A 24,889-nucleotide genomic window follows, 5' to 3' on the forward strand; every position below is an offset into this window, starting at 1 on the left:
GACCGTGACGTCACGAAGGGTCCTTCTCGCACAGCATCTTTGGAACCGGACCGCCGGGTGCAGCGTCCAGGAGATCCGGACATCAGAGGGTGAGTATAACCAATTTTTATTATTTTTAACATTACTATTGATGCTGCATATTGCTGCATATGCAGCATCAATAGTATAGGCGGAAACCCGCAGCGGAAACCGCGGAACAAACCGCGATAAATCTGCAGGGAGAACCGCAGTTGTTTTGCCCTGCAGATTTATCAAATCCGCTGCGGGAGAACCCGCAGGGACCCGACGCAAGGTGTGCACATAGCCTTATAGGCACACTGTAAGGTGCCAAAAGAGATACATGGCTCCCCGATATATCACAAAAGTCAGATTTCAGAACCTGAGCAGCATTATCAGCGATGACTAACTGAGGGAATCCTGCCGACCGCAACACTGAGTGAGTGTGAATGGGCGTTTGTCAAGGATGATACAAGGAATTGGGCTCAGTCTCTTAATCCTCCTTCCTCATTTCTCCACTGACTGAGCCCTCACTTTCTGGATCACCACTGACTGAGCTCCCAGCCCTTGTAACACCTTTGACTCAGTGAGCCCCTTGTAGCCATATTCTTCTGGACCAACTTAGCCCCCTCTCCCTTTATCACCCCTTAATGATGGAGGCCCTCTCCTTTTCATCCCTGACTGAGTGAACCCCCTTCTCCTGTATTATTCCTGATTGAGTGAGCCCCCCCATATTACCCTCGACTGACTTAGCCCATTCCCCCTGTATTGTCCCTGGCTGCCTGAGTTCCCCCCGTATCATTCTTGACTGATTTTGCCCAACTGATTTGAGATTTCTCTCTTCTTCATTCACTTTGCATTTTAATTAACAAAAATAAACTATTGACACTTCTATTTTTGACAGCATTTTTTTCACACTTGCTTAAAACTTTTAGGCCAGTTTCACACGTCCTGATATCTACGGTACCGGAAAAAACAGTACCAGAGATATCAGTGTCTGCATGTCTGTGCGTGTACTACGTGCGGCACTCATGTGGCAACCGTACCACATGGACGGCCACTGGGGAAGTCGCGCTACTGTAAGCGCTGTTCACCTGTGTGTGGTGCTGAAGTCGGCTATCATCCCTTCTCCCCTGCTCTGCTCGAGTAAGGGAGAATGAATGAATGATACGCAGCGGGCACAGGCTCAGTAACTAGCGCTGACGTAACAGTCTGTGCTTGCTGCCGGCATGAACTAATGTGATCTCAGGACCATGGGAGAATGCAAGTAATGAGGTTACGGCAGTTCAAGCTCTGTCACAGTGACCTCATCACTTTCATTTTCCCACGGTCCTAAGGTCACATGAGTTCATGCCGGCAGCGAGCACAGACACAGTGACGTCACCGCTAGTTACTGAGCCTGTGCCTGCTGCAAATCATTCATTCCCCAGTAGTTTACAGCGGCAGGAGTCATATTAGCACCGCTCCCGGTTGTAAACTATATCCCCCAGATTTGGATTACGGTGTGGGACTGACTGAACGCCGGACAGGCATGGGAATATTGTTGGTATATTATTTTTACAGGAGATCGAGGGCGTCGCTTGGATTACCAGTATAATAAAGATGGTAAAACTGTGCGGTGTATGATTTCATTAAAAGACTTTATTCTGCATGTGTGTGTGTTTATTTAACCCTTTACCAACTATAGGATTAGTAATGGAGAGGTGTCGTATTGACACCTATCCATTACTAAGCCGGGCTTAATGTTACCTTACAGTAGCAAGGTGACATTAACCCCCATTATCCCACTTGCCACCTCTACAAGACAAGTGGGAAGAACTGGGCAAAGCTCTAGATTGGCGTATCTAATAGATGCATCTTTTCTGGGCAGCTGCAGGCTTCCGTTTTTAGGCTGGGGGGTCCATATCCATGGCCCCTTACCAGTCTGAGAATAGCAGCCCGCACCTGTGAGTTTTGCCGGGTTGGTTTAAAAACATAGGGGGACCCCACTTCGCGTTTTTCATCCATTCATTCTCCCCTGCTCGCCGCAGAGCAGGGGAGAATAATGACAGCCGCGTTCAGCACCACACGCAAGGGAACAGCGCTTACAGTTTAGCTACTTCCCCGACGGCCATACGTGCACACAGTGGACAGTATGCACTGTTCTCCGTGTGCACGTGTGTGGCACATTTTGCAGCCCGTGTGCTTGGGTGCAAACGGACATGTCTGCGTGTTTTGAACACGGACACATGGTCTGTGAAAACATGCTGACATGTGCACAGACCCATTTATTTGAATGGGACAACGTCTGTCAGTGTCTCCAGTACGTGAGAAAACTGTCACCACACGTACAGGAGACACTGACATGTAAAACCGGCCTTATATAGTATTGCACTATTAGACAAATATAAGAAATCTGTTCAAATGTTTTAAGGTGGATTAACTTAAAGATTTAGATCAATAACTAAAAATTACATTTGAAGGGTAATTTTTAAAAAATAACCCAAAAATTGTGTATTGCTTAATCACCAGGGAGGCGATTAAAAAAAAAAGTACCAAATTGGCTACTTATGGTGGGGTCCCTGCTACTAACACGGAGCCCATGCATTGTACCCTGCTAAAAATGAGACATTAAAAAATGAAGGGCATCAAAAAGGGACAAATGTTGAGAGAGGGTTGCAGTCACTTTTCTGAAATGTGAGTGAGGCTTAGCAAAAAGGGGCAGTGTCTACCATTACACGATAAATTTACAATAATGTAGTTTCATTTCTGGTGCATAGACTAAAGATGCGACAAATTTATTAAGAGGCGTACACTTTACTTTTTAGAAATAGTCTTTTTACACACATAGGCTTTATTAAATTCAACCAGATGTAATTTTACCTGACGAATGCACCCAAGAAATTTGTAATGTCTCGTAGAATAGGACCTACGAACTTACATTTCTAGACCAGAGGTGCACAAACTACGGCCTCAGGATCACATGCGGTCTTCATTACCCTTATGTGTGGCCATCACACATCTAGTCTCAGACGTGCTTGACAGAAGTTTTGGCTGCTCACGTGTATTTTCCTTATCAGGGAGAAGAGGAATGCGAGGTAGGATAGGTACCATATTTTTTGGACTATAAGATGCACTTTTTTCACAAAAAATTTTTTGGGGAAAATGGGAGGTGCGTCTTATAGTCCGAATGTACTTACAAGGAATGTGGCGGCAGCAAAAGTCAGGCGATTCTGCCGGCCTTTGGCTGGGAAGAAGGGGTGATGGATGGTCCGAAGCTGCAGGACGATGATCTGTCTCCCATCCTATCCTGGTGCGGCAGGTTTGGTGGTGGGAGGGCTCCACCGTCGTTTTGTGACAGCCTGGAGCCCCAGCACTTCCATCTGCTCCAATGCAGTGGCCTACGGGAAAATGGCCGCCAGAGGCGGAGGATATGTGGATTGAGATCTTGGCAACAAGAGCTCGGTGCCGAGATCTCAATCTTTACATGTACCGCCTCCGGCAGCCCTTCGTAATTTAATTTTTGTTTTATTTTTCTACTTGTCATACAAAATACAAGACTTGATCCTACTGCGTGAGCAGAAAAATAAAAAATTATAGCTCTTGGCAGAAGAAAAAAGTGCAAAAGCACAAAAAACGTCAACAATACAAAAAGATATTACAGAATATACAGCACTGGCAAAAATTGAGACCACTGCAACATTTTCAGTTAGTCTGATTTTTCTCTTTATAGGTATATTTTTGAGTAAAATGTAGATTGTTCTTTTATTCTATAAACTAATGACAACAGGTCTCTGAAGTTCCAAGCAATAAATTTTGGCTTTATTTTCAGAAAATGAGAAATGGTCAAAATAACAAAAAAATGCATTGCTTGTAGACCTCAAATAATGGGAAAAAAAAGTTCATCATCATTTAGAAACAACAATACTAATGTGTTAACTCAGGAGGAGTTCAGAAATCAATATTTTGTGGAATAACCATGATTTTTATTCACAGCTTTCATGCATCTTGGAATGCTTTCCACCAGTCTTTCACACTGCTTTTGGGTGACCTTATGCCACTCCTGGTACAAAAATGTAAGCAATTCTTCTTTGTTTGATGGCTTGTGACTATCTATCTTCCTCTTGATTACATTCCAGAGGTTTTCAATGGGGTTCAGGTCTGGAGATTGGGCTGGCCATGACAGGGATGTGATTTGGTGGTCCTTCATCCACACCTTGATTGACCTAGCTGTGTGGCATGGTGCATTGTCCTGCTGGAACACATCAAATCCCTGTCATGGCCAGCGCAATCTCCAGACCTGAACCCCAATGAAAACCTCTGGAATGTAATCAAAAGGAAGATGGATAGTCACAAGCCATCAAACAAAGAAGAACTGCTTACATTTTTGTACCAGAAGTGGCATAAGGTCACCCAAAAGCAGTGTGAAAGACCTGCGGAAAGCATGCCAAGACACATGCCTTACACGCATCTAATTGGTGAAAAAAAATTCCAAACTTTGATTTAAAAAAAAAAAATTGCACAAATTTCCGATATCTGTAGCGTCTCCATTTTTCGTGATCTGGGGTTGGGTGAGGGCTTATTTTGTGCGCGCTGAGCTGATGTTTTTAATGATACCATTTTGGTGCCGATACATTCTTTTGATCGCCAGTTATTGCATTTTAATGCAATGTTGCGGCGATCAAAAAATGTAATTCTGGCATTGACTTTTTTAATGATACGCCGTTTAGCGATCAGGTTAATTCTTTTTTTATTTTTTATTGATAGATCGGCCGATTCTGAATACGGCGATACCAAATATGGCCGGGGTGTGGCCTCCCTGTTTGAGCTAGAGATTGTATATAAGGCTTCCTCAGACTGGAGTTTAACTGGTTCGGCCTGGTTCTTTTGTCTGCCCTTCTTCCCCCTAGGGCAAAATTGGCACATGTTAAGGTTTAGGACCGTCCCGATCAGAGTTACCTTGTCGTGGTGGGATGGCTTTTATGCTATTTTTGATCAAAAGCAGTATTACTAAAAACTCTGTGTTATTTAAATGCACTTTTTGCTTTTTATTTACTTAGTTACAGCAGGGTTTTTACTAATATTTTCTCTTATAGATTCGATACCAAATATGTGTAGGTTTGATTTTTTTTTTTTTTTTTATTTTGAATGGGGCAAAAGGAGGCTAATTTGAACTTTTATATATTTTTTTTTTCATATTTAAATTTTTTTTAATTTTTTTTTTACTTTTGGCATAGTTCAATTTGATCGGCTCTGCTACATAGAGGTGATGCTCAGATCGCCTCTATGTAACTGAATTGCATACTTGCTATGAGCGCCGACCACAGGGTGGCGCTCACAGCAATCCAGCATCAACAACCATGGTTGTCATGGGGATGCACTGATGACTCCCGAACACGTACGGGGTCACCGATGCGCGCATTTCTAGCCGGATGGCCGGAAGCGCTTGTTAAATGCCGCTGTCAGAGTTTGACAGCGGCATTTAACTAGTTAACAGGCGCGGGTGGATCGCGATTCCACCCGCACTTATTGTGGGCACATGTCAGTTCTTTTGAACAGCTGACATGTCCCGGCTTCGAGAAGGGCTCACCGCCGGAGCCCACGTGTCAAAGCGGTGGATACTGCCATCGGCGTAATAGTACGTCTGATGGCAGTAAGGGGCTAAAGACTGAAAATTTGGGTGGAACAGTATACCGTAAATGTGAAATTAGATGGGGGAAAGTAAGGCGGCACAATCCCTTTAATATATGGTTATTGTGTATACATTAGTTATATCCAAGTTCTGTGATGTCTAAGGAGAAATTTGTACAGGTGCTTCTCATAAAATTAGAATATCATCAAAAAGTTAATTTATTTCAGTTCTTCAATACAAAAAGTGAAACTCAGATTATATAGAGTCATTACAGAGTGATCTATTTCAAGTGTTTATTTCTTTTAATGTTGATGATTATGGCTTACAGCCAATGAAAACCCAAAAGTCATTATCTCAGTAAATTAGAATACTTTACAACACCAGCTTGAAAAATGATTTTAAAATCCGAAATGTTGGCCTACTGAAATGTATGTTTAGTAAATGCACTAAATACTTGGTCGGGGCTTATTTTACATCAATTACTGCATCAATGTGGTGTGGCATAGATGCGATCAGCCTGTGGCACTGCTGAGGTGTTATGGAAGCCCAGGTTGCTTTGATAGCAGCATTCAGCTCATCTACATTGTTGGGTCTTGTGTCTCATCTTCCTCTTGACAATAACCCATAGATTCTCTATGGGATTAAGGTCAGGTGAGTTTGCTGGCCTATCAAGCACAGTGATACTGTTGTTTATAAAACAGGTATTGGTACTTTTAGCAGTGTGGACAGGTGCCAATTCCTGCTGGAGAATGAAATTTCCATCTCCAAAAAGCTTACCGGCAGAGGTAAGCATGACGTGCCCTAAAAATTCCTGGTAGACCGCTGTCCTGACTTTGGTCTTGATAAAACACAGTGGACTTACACCTGCAAACGACATAGCTCCCCAAACCATCACTGATTGTGGAAACTTTACACTAGACCTCAAGCAGTCTTCCAGACTCTGGGACCTTGATTTCCAAATGAAATGCAAAATTGACTTTCATCTGAACACAGCACCTTGGACCATTGAGCAACAGTCCAGTTCTTTTACTCCTTGGCCCAGGTAAGAAGCTTCTGGCGTTGTCTATTGTTCATGAGTGGCTTGACACAAGAAATGCGACACTTGTAGCCTATGTACTGGATATGTCTGTGTGTGGTGGCTCCTGAAGCAATGAATCCAGCAGCAGTCCACTCCTTTTGAATTTCCCCCAAATTTTTGAATATCCTTTTCTTAACAATCCTTTCAAGGCTGCAATTATCCCGGTTGCTTGTGCACCTTTTTCTACCACACTTTTTCCTTCCACTCAACTTTCCATTAATATGCTTGGATACAACACTCTGTGAACAGCCAGCTTTTTTTTTTTTAGCAATAACCTTTCATGGCTTACCCTCCTTATGGAGTGTGTTAATGACTGTCTTATGGACATCTGTCAAGTCAGCATTTTTCCCCATGATTGTGGAACCTAATGAAACAGGTTAATGTACCTTTTTAAAGGCTCAGGAAGCCTTTGCATTGCAGGCATTTTTTGTTATTTATTCTAATTTACTGAGATAATGACTTTTGGGTTTTCATTGGATGTAAGCCATAACCATCAACATTAACAGAAATAAACACTTGAAATAAATCACTCTGTTTGTAATGACTCTATATAATATACTAGTTTTACTTTTTGTATTGAAGAACTGAAATAAATTCACTTTTTGATGATATTCTAATTTTGTGAAAAGCACCTGAATTTCTCACATTCTCGATATGACTGTGCCTTACTCTGTGAGATCTTTGATGCGCAATCGGAATTGTGGTTAAAGCACATTCCACATCCGCTACATTAAAAAAGGCTTCTTCCATCTGTGGCTCTTTTGATGTTTATTAAGATCTGATTTTTGAGAATAAGATTTCTCACATTCAGAACATGAGTATGGCTTCTCCCCGGTGTGAGTTCTCTGATGTGCACTAAGATTTGATTTCTGGCTAAAACATTTCCCACATTCTGAACATGCGTATGGTTTCTCCCCTGTGTGACTTCTCCAATGCGTAATCAAACTTGATTGCCGGTTAAAAAATTTACCACATTCAGAACATGAAAATGGCTTCTCACCTGTGTGACCTCTCTGATGTGCTTCAACATGTGATTTTTTTGAAAAACATTTCCCACATTCTGAGCATGAAAATGGCTTCTCCCCTGTGTGACGTCTCTGATGCATAACCAAAGCTGATTTCTGGTTAAAACATTTCCCACATTCTGAGCATGAAAACGGCTTTTCCCCTGTGTGAACTCTTTGATGTGCAGCTAAATTTGCCTTCCGTTTAAAAGACTTACCACATTGTGAACATAAAAATGGTTTCTCTCCTGTGTGAAGTCTGTGATGTCTAAAAAGTACTGATTTCTGGCTAAAACATTTAGCACAAAATGAACATGAAAAAGGCTTCTCCCCTGTGTGAATTCTGTGATGCTCAACAAGTTTTGATTTCCGATTGAAATATTTTCCACATTCTGAACATGAATATGGCCTCTCCGTTATGTGAATTCGCTCATGTGTAACAAGATCGGATTCAAGGCTGAAATATTTTCCACATTCTGAATTTGAATATGGCAATGAATCAGAAGATAGGACAGGTTGAAAAGGATCAGATGATAGATCTTTGCTGTAAACTGTTGAGTTTTCATACGGGATAATGACGTGCTCTTCATCATGTGTGAATCCATGATCACCTGATATAAAATCTGAAGATATTTGATGTCCTTCTGGGCTCCAAGAATAGTCATCTGCTAAGAATAAACCCAATTTTTAATTATATTGCTTTGAAATTATATTATTTTTTAAAACAATATATAAAAGCTTTCAATTTTCCTGTCACTGTTCCCTTTCGAGGAAATTGCTCAGTAAAGAATCAAAATCACCTAGAGTTCAGTGCGGTTTAGAAAAAAGTAGAAAAGGGTAGTATGGTCATGAACAAATGCAACATGCATCAATATCTTGCGCAAGCTATGGATGCCTGCACCTTGTTCCTTGACAAATTACCAAATCACATATGCTTGCCGTACACAAAAAAATTGCATAACGTTAACTTAATTTACAAGAAACCCATGACAGCAACCGCAAGATTTATTAAAACATCACGTTTATTTGTAGATTAAAACATGAAAAAATAAAATATTAAAAGGACATATTAGTGCTAAGGTCTAGCTATACTAGCTTTTCATCCTGTGATTAAGTTCAAAACACGTTGACCTTAGCGCTAATATATACTTTTAACTTTTTAGTTTTTCAGTTTTAATCTGTAAATAAACGCAACATTTTAATGAATGTTGCTATTGCTGGATTTCCAACATTTTTTCCATGGTTTACTCAGGAAACCAATCTGAATCCTCCGTGCACTCCACCCTCATCCCAGGCATTGCTCTTCTCAGCGAACAGATGAATGCTTCATTGTGTTTTTCAACACAGCACCAAAGGGGAGAGAGAGGGGGCCAAACCGTCTCACTAGACAAAAGGCGTTGAGCAAAATAAAAAGATACCTCCCATTTTTGCTGTCCAAATTTGTTATCATAATTACTAATACACATACAAATCCATAATTTGCAATACGTGATGAGAAAAAAAAAAAGCCACGACCAACTACAATTAAGAGGGAGGGAATAAGTAGTGGTGCTCTCATGGGTTTCTGTAAAATCAAAACACAAGTGTAATTAACATGTTGTTTCATCATCCAAGAAATCACCTGTAAGAGGATTATGGAGAAACACACCCCAATAAGGAAGGAATATGGCTTGGACAATATTACACCTGAAGGAAAGATCCCAAGTATAACCAAGCCTTTTGGGTAGTGCTTAAGTAAAATATGAAAACTCTAGGGATCATCTAATAAGACAATAACTTTTTTGATCCAGAGCTCCTAATAGGAAATCTAAAAAGTTAAAAGAAAAACTCATTTTTTTAGTTTTGAGGAGAGGATCTATATTTATACAGGTCCTTCTCAAAAAATTAGCATATAGTGTTAAATTTCATTATTTACCATAATGTAATGATTACAATTAAACTTTCATATATTATAGATTCATTATCCACCAACTGAAATTTGTCAGGTCTTTTATTGTTTTAATACTGATGATTTTGGCATACAACTCCTGATAACCCAAAAAACCTGTCTCAATAAATTAGCATATCAAGAAAAGGTTCTCTAAACGACCTATTACCCTAATCTTCTGAATCAACTAATTAACTCAAAACACATGCAAAAGATACCTGAGGCTTTTATAAACTCTCTGCCTGGTTCATTACTCAAAACCCCCATCATGGGTAAGACTAGCGACCTGACAGATGTCAAGAAGGCCATCATTGACACCCTCAAGCAAGAGGGTAAGACCCAGAAAGAAATTTCTCAACAAATAGGCTGTTCCCAGAGTGCTGTATCAAGGCACCTCAATGGTAAGTCTGTTGGAAGGAAACAATGTGGCAGAAAACGCTGTACAACGAGAAGAGGAGACCGGACCCTGAGGAAGATTGTGGAGAAGGACCGATTCCAGACCTTGGGGAGCCTGAGGAAGCAGTGGACTGAGTCTGGTGTGGAAACATCCAGAGCCACCGTGCACAGGCGTGTGCAGGAAATGGGCTACAGGTGCCGCATTCCCCAGGTAAAGCCACTTTTGAACCATAAACAGCGGCAGAGGCGCCTGACCTGAGCTACAGAGAAGCAGCACTGGACTGTTGCTAAGTGGTCCCAAGTACTTTTTTCTGATGAAAGCAAATTTTGCATGTCATTCGGAAATCAAGGTGCCAGAGTCTGGAGGAAGACTGGGGAGAAGGAAATGCCAAAATGCCTGAAGTCCAGTGTCAAGTACCCACAGTCAGCTGCTGGTGTTGGTCCACTGTGTTTCATCAAGGGCAGGGTCAATGCAGCTAGCTATCAGGAGATTTTGGAGCACTTCATGCTTCCATCGGCTGAAATGCTTTATGGAGATGAAGATTTCATTTTTCAGCACGACCTGGCACCTGCTCACAGTGCCAAACCCACTGGTAAATGGTTTACTGACCATGGTATTACTGTGCTCAATTGGCCTGTCAACTCTCCTGACCTGAACCCCATAGAGAATCTGTGGGATATTGTGAAGAGAAAGTTGAGAGACGCAAGACCCAACACTCTGGATGAGCTTAAGGCCGCTATTGAAGCATCCTGGGCCTCCATAACATCTCAGCAGTGTCACAGGCTGATTGCCTCCATGCCACGCCGCATTGAAGCAGTCAATTCTGCCAAAGGATTCCCGACCAAGTATTGAGTGCTTAACTGAACATTATTATTTGATGGTTTTTTTGTTTGTTATTAAAAAACACTTTTATTTGATTGGATGGGTGAAATATGCTAATTTATTGAGACAGGTTTTTTGGGTTATCAGGAGTTGTATGCCAAAATCATCAGTATTAAAACAATAAAAGACCTGACAAATTTCAGTTGGTGGATAATGAATCTATAATATATGAAAGTTTAATTGTAATCATTACATTATGGTAAATAATGAAATTTAACACTATATGCTAATTTTTTGAGAAGGACCTGTAGACCTTCATTATCTATATGATTCATTATCTTCTGTGATTGGGAATAAACAGAAGGAAAGTAGTCTAATTCTCAACAAAAGAAAACTTTGGATGCCATAAACCAAGAAATTCCAAGGGTGGTCCACCAAAAGACACTAGACACATTCATACATTCTTATAGATAAAGATAGAATTATTCTATTCTCAGTAATGGCATCAAACCGTAATGACTGATTATATTACTCATGGAGTAACGTTTGTTTTTGTGGAGAGTGATACACCGGCTATGGCATGCCAAGGTAAGAAGGTTTATTCACCGTGCAATGCTCCTCTTAAAAATTTTATACGTAAATTGCCTTTTCGTGGAGGAAGAGAACTTGAACCCTATAGTGCTATGGCTTTTATCCTAAGTCATATTACAAGGCTCGTTAAAGGGTCGATAGTGACTTGTAGGATTGCTGCTTCCAACAGGTAGAGCTAGAAGAGGCAATTTGCATATAACACCCAGAGGGATTGTTTTATTTTCAATGGGGCAAAAGGGGGGTGATTTGAACTTGTGGTTTTTTTATATTTTTTTTTTTACTGACTTCAATAGTCTCCATAGGACACTTGATGCGATCATATGATCGCTTGTGCTACACATAGCAGTGGTTCAGCCAGCACTCATTGGAGATTCACAATGACAGGCACTGGGGTCTTCTGCCGACACACGGCTGTCATGAAAGCCATCGGCGCCCCACAATCATGCGACAGGGGCACCAATAGGTGAGACTTGTGACGCACTTCTGGTCGGCGTGTGTTAAATGCCGCTCTCAGTGATTGTGGATCTCAGATCCACCCGCAAGTATTAGAGGCATTTTATGTCTGATGAAATCAGCCATCAAGTAAGGGGAAAGATGTGGGCTTAGCCTCAGAACCCGCATTAAAGGCACGGACATTACTTTTGACGTAACTGTATAGAAATATAGAATCCGGCTGTGTAGAACCTCACCTGACCGGGGAAAAGGAATTAATTCTGAAGAAGGGGAGACTATAAATAGTAATACTCCTCCCAGATTGACTCAGGAACAGACACCTAATCAGGAACAGAGTCTTCCGGCAGACAAGGAGCCCACGCTGGGTGACGTCTTTAAAGCTATCACCAATTGTGAGCTGCCGCCTCACCACCACCAGAGCTGCTGCACCCCCGACCTTCTGTCTCTTCCCCATTATCCCATAGAATGTAAGTCCGCAAGGACAAGGTCCTCTCCCCTCTGTACCAGTCTGTCATTGTAAATTTGCTTACTGTAAACGATATCTATAACTCTGTATGTAACCCCCTTCTCATGTACAGCACCATGGAATTAATGGTGTTATATAAATAAATAATAATAATAAAATAATAATTGTAACTCGTCTTTCTCTTCCCTCAGTCTGCAAGTGGGGACACTTAAAGAAGAATTCTCATTGATGAGACAAGATTTAAGGAAGGTAAATGAGAGAGTAGTGGAAGTGGAAAATAGAATCAGCGATATAGAGGACAAAGTGCCAAACCTCACTAAAGATATGAGATGACATGTTAGTCAGATTGCCTAACTACTTGCAAAAACTGATAACCTGGAAAATCTTTCAAGGAGAAACAACAATAGGCTGGTGGGCGTTCAGGAAAAGACAGAGTGGGAATTCCACTGAATACTTTGAGGCCTGGCTTCAGAAAGGGTTCAGACACATTGTCCTCACTCTATGTAGTGGAACGGGCTCACAGAGTGCCAACTTGTCCTATGCAGCCGGGCTCATCCCAGAGCCTTTCTAATAAAATTGCTACATTACAGAGACAGAGTTGACATTCTTCGTTCAGCCAGAAATAACCCAGATATTACTATAGACGGCCAGAAGATATGCTTCTATCCAGATTATTCAGCGGAACCCCAAAAAAAAGAGACTTCAATTCTTCGATGTCAAGAGGCGTCTAGGGGCAGCAGAAGTCCAATACTCAATGCTATACCCAGCTAATCTGCGGGTGGCAGCGTTGGGGTCAGTTCAGTGTTTGGACAATCCGCAAAATGCCATGGACAGGCTGGATCAACATGAACAACAACTAAGAAAACGCAACACTAAGAGACTTTGTGACTTCATCTACAAAAGGTTTCTTATGGTTCAATTTTTTTTTCTTGCTCGAGTTTGAATTTCTAATCTGTTGAAATGAGGACTGGTATTGTATTTGCACTTTGAACAGGAGGTGTCACGATCCAATTTTGGATTTGTGGCGGATCTGGTTTTGCTTCAGATTAAGACCTTTTTTCCTTTCTGGTCATCGGGGGTTAATGTAGTATTTTCCCCCTGGTGGCCGCTGATTTTATTGCATTGCTGCTGGGTCAGCTGATGTTTGTGGTGACCACTCCCTCCATCCTTTAAGAGGTCACATGGTTCATCAGCTGACTGTCGGTGTTGTTCATTCTTCAGCGACCAAGCCGGGGGTAGGAGCTAGCTGGGAACAGTTGTTCTACAGCTGTGTCCATTGTATTTGGTGTTTCTTCCTCCTGTGCTGTGCCTTGCAGCATTAAGCTAAGTGTGGTTTTCCTTTTCCTTGTCTGTATACTCTGTTATGTGATATTTATACACTGGTGCAGTTCACCTCTCTTGGGGGGAGAGGGGGTCACTGATAGGTCCTGCACAGGAGACAGGGATACGCTGGCGGCTCAGGCCTCCTAACCTTCATAGGTACCCCTGAGATAAGGGAAAGCCAGGGCCCCTTATAGTGGCAGGGAGAGGTGTGGGTTCCAGTTCGCCGTCATGCCCCGTTATCGCCATAAACGGCGTGACAGGAGGAGTCCGGAGGTTTTACATTGCCAGTTGCTGGAGCGGCAATGAAAATGTGCACTCAACATGTACTGTTTACTGGAGGACAGGTTCCCCAGATTTTGTGCTCTAAAGTGTGATACAAGTTCACATAGTATCACCGTATTTTTTGCTTTTCTTTTCGTGTTTTGGTTAAATGGGTTTTCTATGAGTGTCATTTGGTCATCATAGGCTTGTCAAGGTAAGGAGGCTTATTTGACGTGCAATGCTCCTCTGGGAAATTTAATATGCAAATTGCCTCTTCAGAGAAAAAGAACTCTATAGCGCCACCTGTTGGAAGTAGCGATCCTACAAGTCACAATCAACCCTTTAACGAGTCGTGCAATATGACTTAGGATAAAATGCCAAATCAGTATCTCAATTCGCAGACACGGTGTTCAAGTCCTCTTTTTCTCTGAAGAGGCAATTTGCATATTAAATTTCCCAGAGGAGCACTGCATGGCGAATAAGCCTCCTTACCTTGACAAGCCAGCTGGTATGTCACTCTCCACAAGGAGAAACCTTACCTCTTAGACCCCAGTCCAGAGCCTCTCACCTAGCCAAATCAGTTCTTATGCTTCGCACTGACAAGGGCCAACAGCCCGAAACACCGTGTCTGCGAATTGAGATACTGATTTGGCATTTTACATTAAGTCATATTGCATGACTCGCTAAAAGGTTGATTGTGACTTGTAGGATCGCTACTTCCAACTAGAGAGTTCAAGTCCTCTTTTTCTCTGAAGATGCAATTTGCATATTTGGTCATCATGTCATTCAATGCTGTTTAATGTCATAACATGTGAAAGTATGTCTAAGTGTGCGATGCAGGTTAAACATATGGTGGGTCATTTATGGATCATTCCTCTAAACAATGACTAAGCATATATCTTTGATGAGCTGGAATGTGCGGGGATTGGGAGACCCTATTAAACATACAGCAATACTAAAATACATCAGGGAAACAGCGCCTTCCATCACATGTCTGCAGGAGACGCACATGAGTAGAGATAATCTCTCAATACTTGATAGACCCTGGCTGAGTTATACTTTTCATTCAGTGGGATCTAGTTATGCGAGAGGAGTTTCTATTCTTATACACAAAGATACTCAGTTTAAACTTCTCCTCTGTAAAATAGACGGGGAAGGGAGATACATCTGCCTCAATTGTAGAATCTTTAGACAGGACTATATACTTGTCTCAGTGAATACCGTATAAGCCGAGATTTTCAGCCCATTTTTGGGGGCTGAAAGTCCCCCTCTCGGCTTATTCTCGAGTCATACCCAGGGGTTTGCAGGTGACGGGGAGCGGGCACTGTCTATTTATACTCACCTACTCCTGGCGCGGTCCCTGCAGGTCCCTGGCTTCCCGGCGCTGGCAGCTTCCTCCTGTACTGAGCGGTCACATGGTACTGCTCAATACAGTAATGAATATGCGGCTCCACCTCCCATAGAGGTGGAGCCGCATATTCATTACTGTAATGAGCGGTAACAGTGACCGCTCAGTACAGGAAGAAGCTGCAGCGCCGGGGAAGCAGGGACTGCACAGCGCCAGGAGAAGGTGAGTATACGGGGAGGGGGAGCGCAGTGCGATAGTCACCTGCTCCTCGGTCCGGCGCCGCTTCATCTTCAGCAGTGGCGCTCAGGTCAGAGGGCGCGGTGACGTAGTCAGTGCGCGCCCTCAGCCTGAAGGTCAGTGCTGAATATTGAAGTGAATATTGCAGTGAATATTGAAAGCGCCTGGGGCCTGAGCGACGGAGAGGTGAGTATGTGATTTTTTTTATCACAGCAAATGGGGCAAGTTTCTGTATGGAGCATCTATGGGGCCATAACGTTTGTGCAGCATTATATGGGGCCATAACATTTGTGCAGCACTATATGGGGCCATAATGTTTGTGCAGCATTATATGGGGCCATAATATTTGTGCAGCACTATAAGGGGCCATAACGTTTGTGCAGCACTATAAGGGGCCATAACGTTTGTGCAGCACTATAAGGGGCCATATCGTTTGTGCAGCACTATAAGGGGCCATAACGTTTGTGCAGCACTATATGGGGCCATAATGTTTGTGCAGCACTATAAGGGGCCATAACGTTTGTGCAGCACTATATGGGGCCATAACGTTTGTGCAGCACTATATGGGGCCATAATGTTTGAGCAGCATTATATGGGGCCATAACGTTTGTGCAGCACTATATGGGGCCATAATGTTTGTGCAGCATTATATGGGGCCATAATGTTTGTGCAGCACTATATGGGGCCATAATGTTTGTGCAGCACTATATGGGGCCATAATGTTTGTGCAGCATTATATGGGGCCATAACGTTTGTGCAGCACTATAAGGGGCCAAAACGTTTGTGCAGCACTAAGGGGCCATAACATTTGTGCAGCACTATATGGGGCAAGTGTCTGTATGGGGCCATAATCAATGTTTGTGCAGCACTATATGGGGCAAATGTCTTTATGGAGCATCTTATGGGGCCATAATCAGCATTTGTGCAGCATTATATTGGGCAAATATGTCTATGGAGCATCTTATGGGGCCATTACTAACCTTTATGCAGGATTATATGGGCATATTTTAATATGGAGCATCTTATGGGGCCATCATAAACTTTATGGAGCATTGTATGGGGCATATTTTAATATGGAGCATCTTATGGGGCCATCATAAACTTTATGGAGCATTATATGGGGCTCCTGATTCAATATGGATATTCAAAAACACTTAACCTACTGATGTCTCAATTAAATTTACTTTTATTGGTACCTATTTTTACTTTTGACATTTACCGGTAGCTGCTGCATTTCCCACCCTAGCCTTATACTCAAGTCATTAAGTTTTCCCAGTTTCCCAGTAATGAGGGAGGTTATGTCAGCTGTAAATACTTTACCGATGCAGCTAATCCTAATGTTGGGAGATTTTAACCCCTTCCCGACCTTTGACGCCACGTAGGCGTCATGAAAGTCGGTGCCAATCCGACCCATGACGCCTATGCGGCGTCATGGAAAGATCGCGTCCCTGCAGATCGGGTGAAAGGGTTAACTCCCATTTCACCCGATCTGCAGGGACAGGGGGAGTGGTAGTTTAGCCCAGGGGGGGTGGCTTCACCCCCTCGTGGCTACGATCGCTCTGATTGGCTGTTGAAAGTGAAACTGCCAATCAGAGCGATTTGTAATATTTCACCCATTATAACGGGTGAAATATTACAATCCAGCCATGGCCGATGCTGAAATATCATCGGCCATGGCTGGAAATACTAGTGTGCCCCCACCCCACCCCTCCGATCGCCCCCCCACCCCCCCGATCTGGCCGGTACACTGCTCCGGCTCCCCTCCGCCCTGTGCTCCGCTCCCCCCCGTGCTCGTGTCCGCTCCCCCCGTGCTCCAATCACCCCCCCGTGCTCCAATCACCCCCCCTGCACTCCGATCCACCCCCCCCGTGCTCCGTTCCACCCCCCCGTGCTCCATTCCAGCCCCCCCGTGCTCCGTTCCACGCCCCCCGCGCTCCGTTCCACCCCTCCCGCGCTCCGATCCCCCCCCCCGTGCTCCGATCCCCCCCCCCGTGGTCCCCCCCCACCCTATCATACTTACCGATCCAGCCGTGGTCCCGTCCGTCTTCTCCCGGGCGCCGCCATCTTCCAAAATGGCGGGCGCATGTGCAGTGCGCCCGCCGAATCTGCCGGCCGGCAGATTCGTTCCAAAGTGCATTTTGATCACTGAGATATAATCTATCTCAGTGATCAAAATAAAAAAAATAATAAATGACCCCCCCCCTTTGTCACCCCCATAGGTAGGGACAATAAAAAAATAAAGAAATTTTTTTTTTCCACTAATGTTAGAATAGGGTTAGGGTTAGGGGTAGGGTTAGGGTTAGGGGTAGGGTTAGGGGTAGGGTTAGGGTTAGGGGTAGGGGTAGGGTTAGGGGTAGGGGTAGGGTTAGGGGTAGGGTTAGGGTTAGGGCTAGGGTTAGGGGTAGGGTTAGGGGTAGGGTTAGGGTTAGGAATGTGCACACGTATTCTGGTCCTCTGCGGATTTTTCCGCTGCGGATTTGATAAATCCGCAGTGCTAAACCGCTGCGGATTTATGGCGGATTTACCGCGTTTTTTTCTGCGCATTTCACTGCGGTTTTACAATTGCGATTTTCTATTGGAGCAGTTGTAAAACCGCTGCGGAATCCGCACAAAGAAGTGACATGCTGCGGAATGTAAACCGCTGCGTTTCCGTGCAGTTTTTCCGCAGCATGTGTACAGCGATTTTTGTTTCCCATAGGTTTACATTGAACTGTACACTCATGGGAAACTGCTGCGGATCCGCAGCGTTTTCCGCAGCGTGTGCACATACCTTTAGAATTAGGCTATGTGCACACGGTGCGGATTTGGCTGCGGATTCGCAGCAGTGTTCCATCAGGTTTACAGTACCATGTAAACATATGAAAAACCAAATCCGCTGTGCCCGTGATGCGGAAAATACCGCGCGGGAACGCTGCGTTGTATTTTCCGCAGCATGTGAATTCTTTGTGCGGATTCCGCAGCGTTTTACACCTGTTCCTCAATAGGAATCCGCAGGTGAAATCCGCACAAAAAACACTGGAAATCCGCGGAAAATCCGCAGGTAAAACACAGTGCCTTTTACCCGCAGATTTTTCAAAAATGGTGCGGAAATATCTCACACGAATCCGCAACGTGGGCACATAGCCTTAGGGTTAGGGTTGGAATTAGTGTTGGGGTTAGGGTTGTGATTAGGATTATGGCTACAGTTGGGATTAGGGTTAGGGGTGTGTTGGGGTTAGTGTTGGAGTTAGAATTGAGGGGTTACCACTGTTTAGGCACATCAGGGGTCTCCAAACGCAACATGGCGCCACCATTGATTCCAGCCAATCTCGTATTCAAAAAGTCAAATGGTGCTCCCTCACTTCCGAGCCCTGACGTGTGCCCAAACAGTGGTTTACCCCCACATATGGGGTACCAGCATACTCAGGACAAACTGCGCAACAATTACTGGGGTCCAATTTCTCCTGTTACCCTTGTGAATCTAAAAAAATGCTTGCTAAAACATAATTTTTGAGGAAAGAAAAATGATTTTTTATTTTCACGGATCTGTGTTGTAAACGTCTGTGAAGCACTTGGGGGTTCAAAGTGCTCACCACATATCTAGATAAGTTCCTTGGGGGGTCTAGTTTCTAAAATGGGGTCACTTGTGGGGGGTTTCTACTGTTTAGGCACACCAGGGGCTCTGCAAACGCAACGTGACACCCGCAGACCATTCCATCAAAGTCTGCATTTCAAAAGTCACTACTTCCCTTCTGAGCCCCGACGTGTGCCCAAACAGTGGTTTACCCCCACATATGGGGTATCAGCGTACTCAGGAGAAACTGGACAACAACTTTTGGGGTCCAATTTCTCCTGTAACCCTTGGGAAAATAAAAAATTCTGGGCTAAATAATTATTTTTGAGGAAAGAAAACGTATTTATTATTTTCACGGCTCTGCATTATAAACTTCTATGAAGCACTTGGGGGTTCAAAGTGCTCACCACACATCTAGATAAGTTCCTTTCAGGGTCTAGTTTCCAAAATGGGGTCACTTGTGGGGGGTTTCTACTGTTTAGGCACATCAGGGGCTCTGCAAACGCAACGTGACGCCCGCAGAGCATTCCATCAAAGTCTGCATTTCAAAACGTCACTACTTCAATTCCAAGCCCCGGCATGTGCCCAAACAGTAGTTTACCCCCACATATGGGGTATCACCGTACTCAGGAGAAACTGGACAACAAATATTGGGGTCAAATTTCTCCTGTTACCCTTGGGAAAAATAAAAAACTCTGGGCTAAATAATTATTTTTGAGGAAAGAAAACGTATTTATTATTTTCACGGCTCTGCATTATAAACTTCTATGAAGCACTTGGGGGTTCAAAGTGCTCACCACACATCTAGATAAGTTCCTTTGGGGGTCTAGTTTCCAAAATGGGGTCACTTGTGGGGGGTTTCTACTGTTAAGCCACATCAGGGGCTCTGCAAACGCAACGTGACGCCCACAGAGCATTCCATCAAAGTCTGCATTTCAAAACGTCACTACTTCACTTCCGAGCCCCGGCATGTGCCCAAACAGTGATTTACCCCCACATATGGGGTATCAGCGTACTCAGGAGAAACTGGACAACAACTTTTGGGGTCAAATTTCTCCTGTTACCCTTGGGAAAATAAAAAATTGCAGGCTAAAAGATCATTTTTGAGAAAATAATTTTTTTTTTTTTTTTCATGGCTCTGCGTTATAAACTTCTGTGAAGCACTTGGGGGTTCAAAGTCCTCACCACACATCTAGATTAGTTCCTTTGGGGGTCTAGTTTCTAAAATGGTGTCATTTCTGGGGGATCTCCAATGTTTAGGCACACAGGGGCTCTCCAAACGTGACATGGTGTCCGCTAATGATTGGAGCTAATTTTCCATTTAAAAAGCCAAATGGCGTGCCATCCCTTCCGAGCCCTGCCGTGCGCCCAAACAGTGGTTTACCCCCACATATGGGGTATCAGCGTACTCAGGACAAACTGGACAACAATATTTGGGGTCCAATTTCTCCTATTATCCTTGGCAAAATAGGAAATTCCAGGCTAAAAAATCATTTTTGAGGAAAGAAAAATTATTTTTTATTTTCATGGCTCTGCGTTATAAACTTCTGTGAAGCACCTGGGGGTTTAAAGTGCTCAATATGCATCTAGATAAGTTCCTTGGGGGGTCTAGTTTCCAAAATGGGGTCACTTGTGCGGGAGCTCCAATGTTTAGGCACACAGGGGCTCTCCAAACGCGACATGGTGTCCGCTAACAATTGGAGCTAATTTTCCATTCAAAAAGTCAAATGGCGCGCCTTCTCTTCCGAGCCCTGCCGAGTGCCCAAACAGTGGTTTACCCCCACATATGAGGTATCGGCGTACTCGGGAGAAATTGCCCAACAAATTTTATGATCCATTTTATCCTACTGCCCATGTGAAAATGAAAAAATTGAGGCGAAAAGAATTTTTTTGTGAAAAAAAAGTACTTTTTCATTTTTACAGATCAATTTGTGAAGCACCTGAGGGTTTAAAGTGCTCACTAGGCATCTAAATTAGTTCCTTGGGGGGTCTAGTTTCCAAAATGGGGTCACTTGTGGGGGAGCGCCAATGTTTAGGCACACAGGAGCTATCCAAACGCGACATGGTGTCCGCTAACGATGGAAATAATTTTTCATTCAAAAAGTCAAATGGCGCTCCTTCCCTTCCGAGCCTTACCATGTGCCCAAACAGTGGTTTACCTCCACATGTGAGGTATTGGTGTACTCAGGAGAAATTGCCCAACACATTTTAGGATCCATTTTATCCTGTTGCCCATGTGAAAATGAAAAAATTGAGGCTAAAAGAATTTTTTTGTGAAAAAAAAGTACTTTTTCATTTTTACGGATCAATTTGTGAAGCACCTGGGGGTTCAAAGTGCTCACTATGCATCTAGATAAGTTCCTTGGGGCGTCTAGTTTCCAAAATGGGGTCACTTGTGGGGGAGCTCCAATTTTTAGGCACACGGGGGCTCTCCAAACGTGACATGGTGTCCGCTAAAGAGTGGAGCCAATTTTTGATTCAAAAAGTCAAATGGCGCTCCTTCCCTTCCAAGCCCTGCCGTGCGCCAAAACAGTGGTTTACCCCCACATATGAGGTATCAGCGTACTCAGGACAAATTGGACAACAACTTTCGTGGTTCAGTTTCTCCTTTTACCATTGGGAAAATAAAAAAATTGTTGCTAAAAGATAATTTTTGTGACTAAAAAGTTAAATGTTCATTTTTTCCTTCCATGTTGCTTCTGCTGCTGTGAAGTACCTGAAGGGTTAATAAACTTCTTGAATGTGGTTTTGAGTACCTTGAGGGGTGCAGTTTTTAGAATGGTGTCACTTTTGGGTATTTTCAGCCATATAGACCCCTCAAACTGACTTCAAATGTGAGGTGGTCCCTAAAAAAAATGGTTTTGTAAATTTCGTTGTAAAAATGACAAATCGCTGGTCGAATTTTAACCCTTATAACTTCCTAACAAAAAAAAATTTTGTTTCCAAAATTGTGCTGATGTAAAGTAAACATGTGGGAAATGTTATTTATTAACTATTTTGTGTCACATATCTCTCTGGTTTAACAGAATAAAAATTCAAAATGTGAAAATTGCGAAATTTTCAAAATTTTCGCCAAATTTCCGTGTTTATCACAAATAAATGCAGAATTTATTGACCTAAATTTACCACTAACATGAAGCCCAATATGTCACGAAAAAACAATCTCAGAACCGCTAGGATCCGTTGAAGCGTTCCTGAGTTATTACCTCATAAAGGGACACTGGTCAGAATTGCAAAAAACGGCAAGGTCTTTAAGGTCAAAATAGGCTGGGTCTTGAAGGGGTTAATAATGTTATGAATCCAGGGTTGGATAGAATGAGTAAGAGTTCATGCTCTGGGGAGGGTGGGAAATATGATTCGGTCCCGAAATTTGGGGAACTTCTGTCGGAACTCTCGCTTAATGATTTATGGAGATTGGGATATCCTGATATTAAGCAGTTTTCTTGTTTCTCAAGTTCACATAACACAATATCTCGTATAGATTTGGCTTTGGGTACGGACCCAATATTTCAACAATTGGAATCAATAGAATACCTCCCTAGACTATTGTCAGATCACTCGCCATTATTGGTGACATTATCAAAATTCTCCAGTAGTATATCTCTGCCCAAACTGTGGAGCTTTAATGCATTTTGGGTGCAGATGATTGATGGTCACTTGATAGAACAGGCCATCAAGGATTATTTGTTATATAATTCTGGGTCATAGGATATTTTGTGGGATGCAATGAAGGCCTATCTTAGGGGAGCTCTTATTCAGGCAGTGAGCAGAGAAAAGTTAAAGAACAGACAGTTCGGGAAATTCTTCAAGTTGAGCGCTCAGGACATGGAACAACTTTTTGCCTCAAGTGGAGAAAGAGCGCATCTTCTTGAGATGAAGGTTGCCCAAGATGCTTACAATTCACATGTATTAGAATTAGCTAAAGTGAAGAGATCATTTCAAAAACAATTTTACTTTGATGAAGGCAAAAAAGCGGGACATGTCCTCGCATTAATAGCAAACGCACAGAGGAGAAACATATATTGTGACACTGAGGGAAGAGACTGGGGAGATGATGTATGAAACCCCACAAATATTAAAACATTCTATGAATCCCTGTATACATCCAAGGATCCCCATTGAATTGTATAAAAAATATGGGGTATAATGTTACCTAAACTTTAAAATACATTTCAGGAAGCCATTAAATCACATTCATTACCTAAATCCATGCAAGAAGCCATTATAGTAGCAATACCTAAACAAGACAAGGATCCCCTACAACCAGATTCGCATAGGCCCATTTCCCTTCTCAATACGGATGTAGAGATAATAGCTAAGGTTCTGGCCAATAGACTTACCAGGGTTATTTATTCTATTGTTCATCAAGATCAGTCCGGGTTTATGCCAGGAAGGTTGGTGGCAACTAACATAAGACGTCTATATTTGAATCTGCAGATGCCGGTTGAAAACTCAGGAGATAGAGTGATTTGCTCCTTAGATGCGGCCAAAGCTTTTGACAGCGTGGAGTGGGGATTCCTGTGGTCAGTTTTACAAGAATTTTGATTGTGGGAGGAATTTATAAATTCGATAAAAATCTTATATACCAATCCTACAGCCAGCATAAGTGTGAATGGTTCCTTATCATAAGCACTGGTATTGGGGAGATGTACTAGACAAGGTTGTCCCTTGTCACCTTTGCTTTTCGCATTTGTGGTTGAGCCCCTGGTGATTCTGCTACGAAAACATTCTGGGACAGAGGGGTTTAGAAGAGGGGGGTTGGAAGATAAAATTGCACTTTACGCGGACGACATTTTAAGGTACCGTTAAGGTACCTTCACACATACCGATTTCGTTAACGATATTGTTGTTTTTTTGTGACGTAGCAACGATATCGTTAACGAAATCGTTATGCGGAACAGCGACCAACGATCAGGCCCCTGTTGGGAGATCGTTGGTCGCTGGGAATGATCAGGACCTTTTTTTGGTCGCTGATCACCCGCTGTCATCGCTGGATCGGTGTGTGACGCCGATCCAGCAATGTGTTCACTGGTAACCAGGGTAAGTATTAGGTTACTAAGCGCAGGGCCGCGCTTAGTAACCCGATATTTACCCTGGTTACCATTGTAAAAGTAAAAAAAAAAGCCAGTACATACTCACATTCCTGTCACGTCCCCCGGCGTCAGCTTCCCGCACTGACTGTGTCAGCGCCGGCTGGCCGTAAAGCAGAGCACAGCGGTGACGTCACCGCTCTGCTTTACGGCCGGCACTTACACAATGCAGGGAAGCTGACGCTGGGGGACGTGACAGGAATGTGAGTATGTACTGTTTTTTTTTTTTACTTTTACAATGGTAACCAGGGTAAATATCGGGTTACTAAGCGCGGCCCTGCACTTAGTAACCCGATGTTTACCCTGGTTACCCGGGGACTACGGCATTGTCGAAGACAGTTTCAACGATGCCGAAGTCTTTCCCCGGATCGTTGGTCGCTGGAGAGAGCTGTCTGTGTGACAGCTCCCCAGCGACCACACGACGACTTACCAACGATCACGGCCAGGTCGTATCGCTGGTCGTGATCGTTGGTAAATAGTTTAGTGTAACGGTACCTTAACACTAAACGATTTACCAACGATCACGACCAGCGATACGACCTGGCCGTGATCGTTGGTAAGTCGTTGTGTGGTCGCTGGAGAGCTGTCACACAGACAGCTCTCCAGCGACCAACGATGCCGAAGTCCCCGGGTAACCAGGGTAAACATCGGGTTACTAAGCGCAGGGCCACGCTTAGTAACCCGATGTTTACCCTGGTTACCATTGTAAAAGTAAAACAAAAAAAAACACT

The 24,889-nt window shown here is 43.3% G+C and overlaps 1 protein-coding gene across 1 annotated transcript in view; it reads right to left on the minus strand.

Moving 5' to 3' along the window:
- Nucleotides 1-7,283: 7,283 nt before the first annotated feature.
- LOC138666533 (zinc finger protein 420-like) overlaps nucleotides 7,284-24,889 on the minus strand; it is a 107,958-nt gene continuing 90,352 nt past the window's right edge. Inside the window, exon 15 of the mRNA XM_069754746.1 lies at nucleotides 7,284-8,358. Coding sequence (XP_069610847.1) covers nucleotides 7,412-8,358 — 947 coding nt within the window. The 3' untranslated portion in view covers nucleotides 7,284-7,411. The remainder of the gene's footprint in view (nucleotides 8,359-24,889) is intronic.

The sequence above is a fragment of the Ranitomeya imitator genome, chromosome 2 (assembly GCF_032444005.1).
Source record: "Ranitomeya imitator isolate aRanImi1 chromosome 2, aRanImi1.pri, whole genome shotgun sequence".
Classification (NCBI taxonomy): domain Eukaryota; kingdom Metazoa; phylum Chordata; class Amphibia; order Anura; family Dendrobatidae; genus Ranitomeya; species Ranitomeya imitator.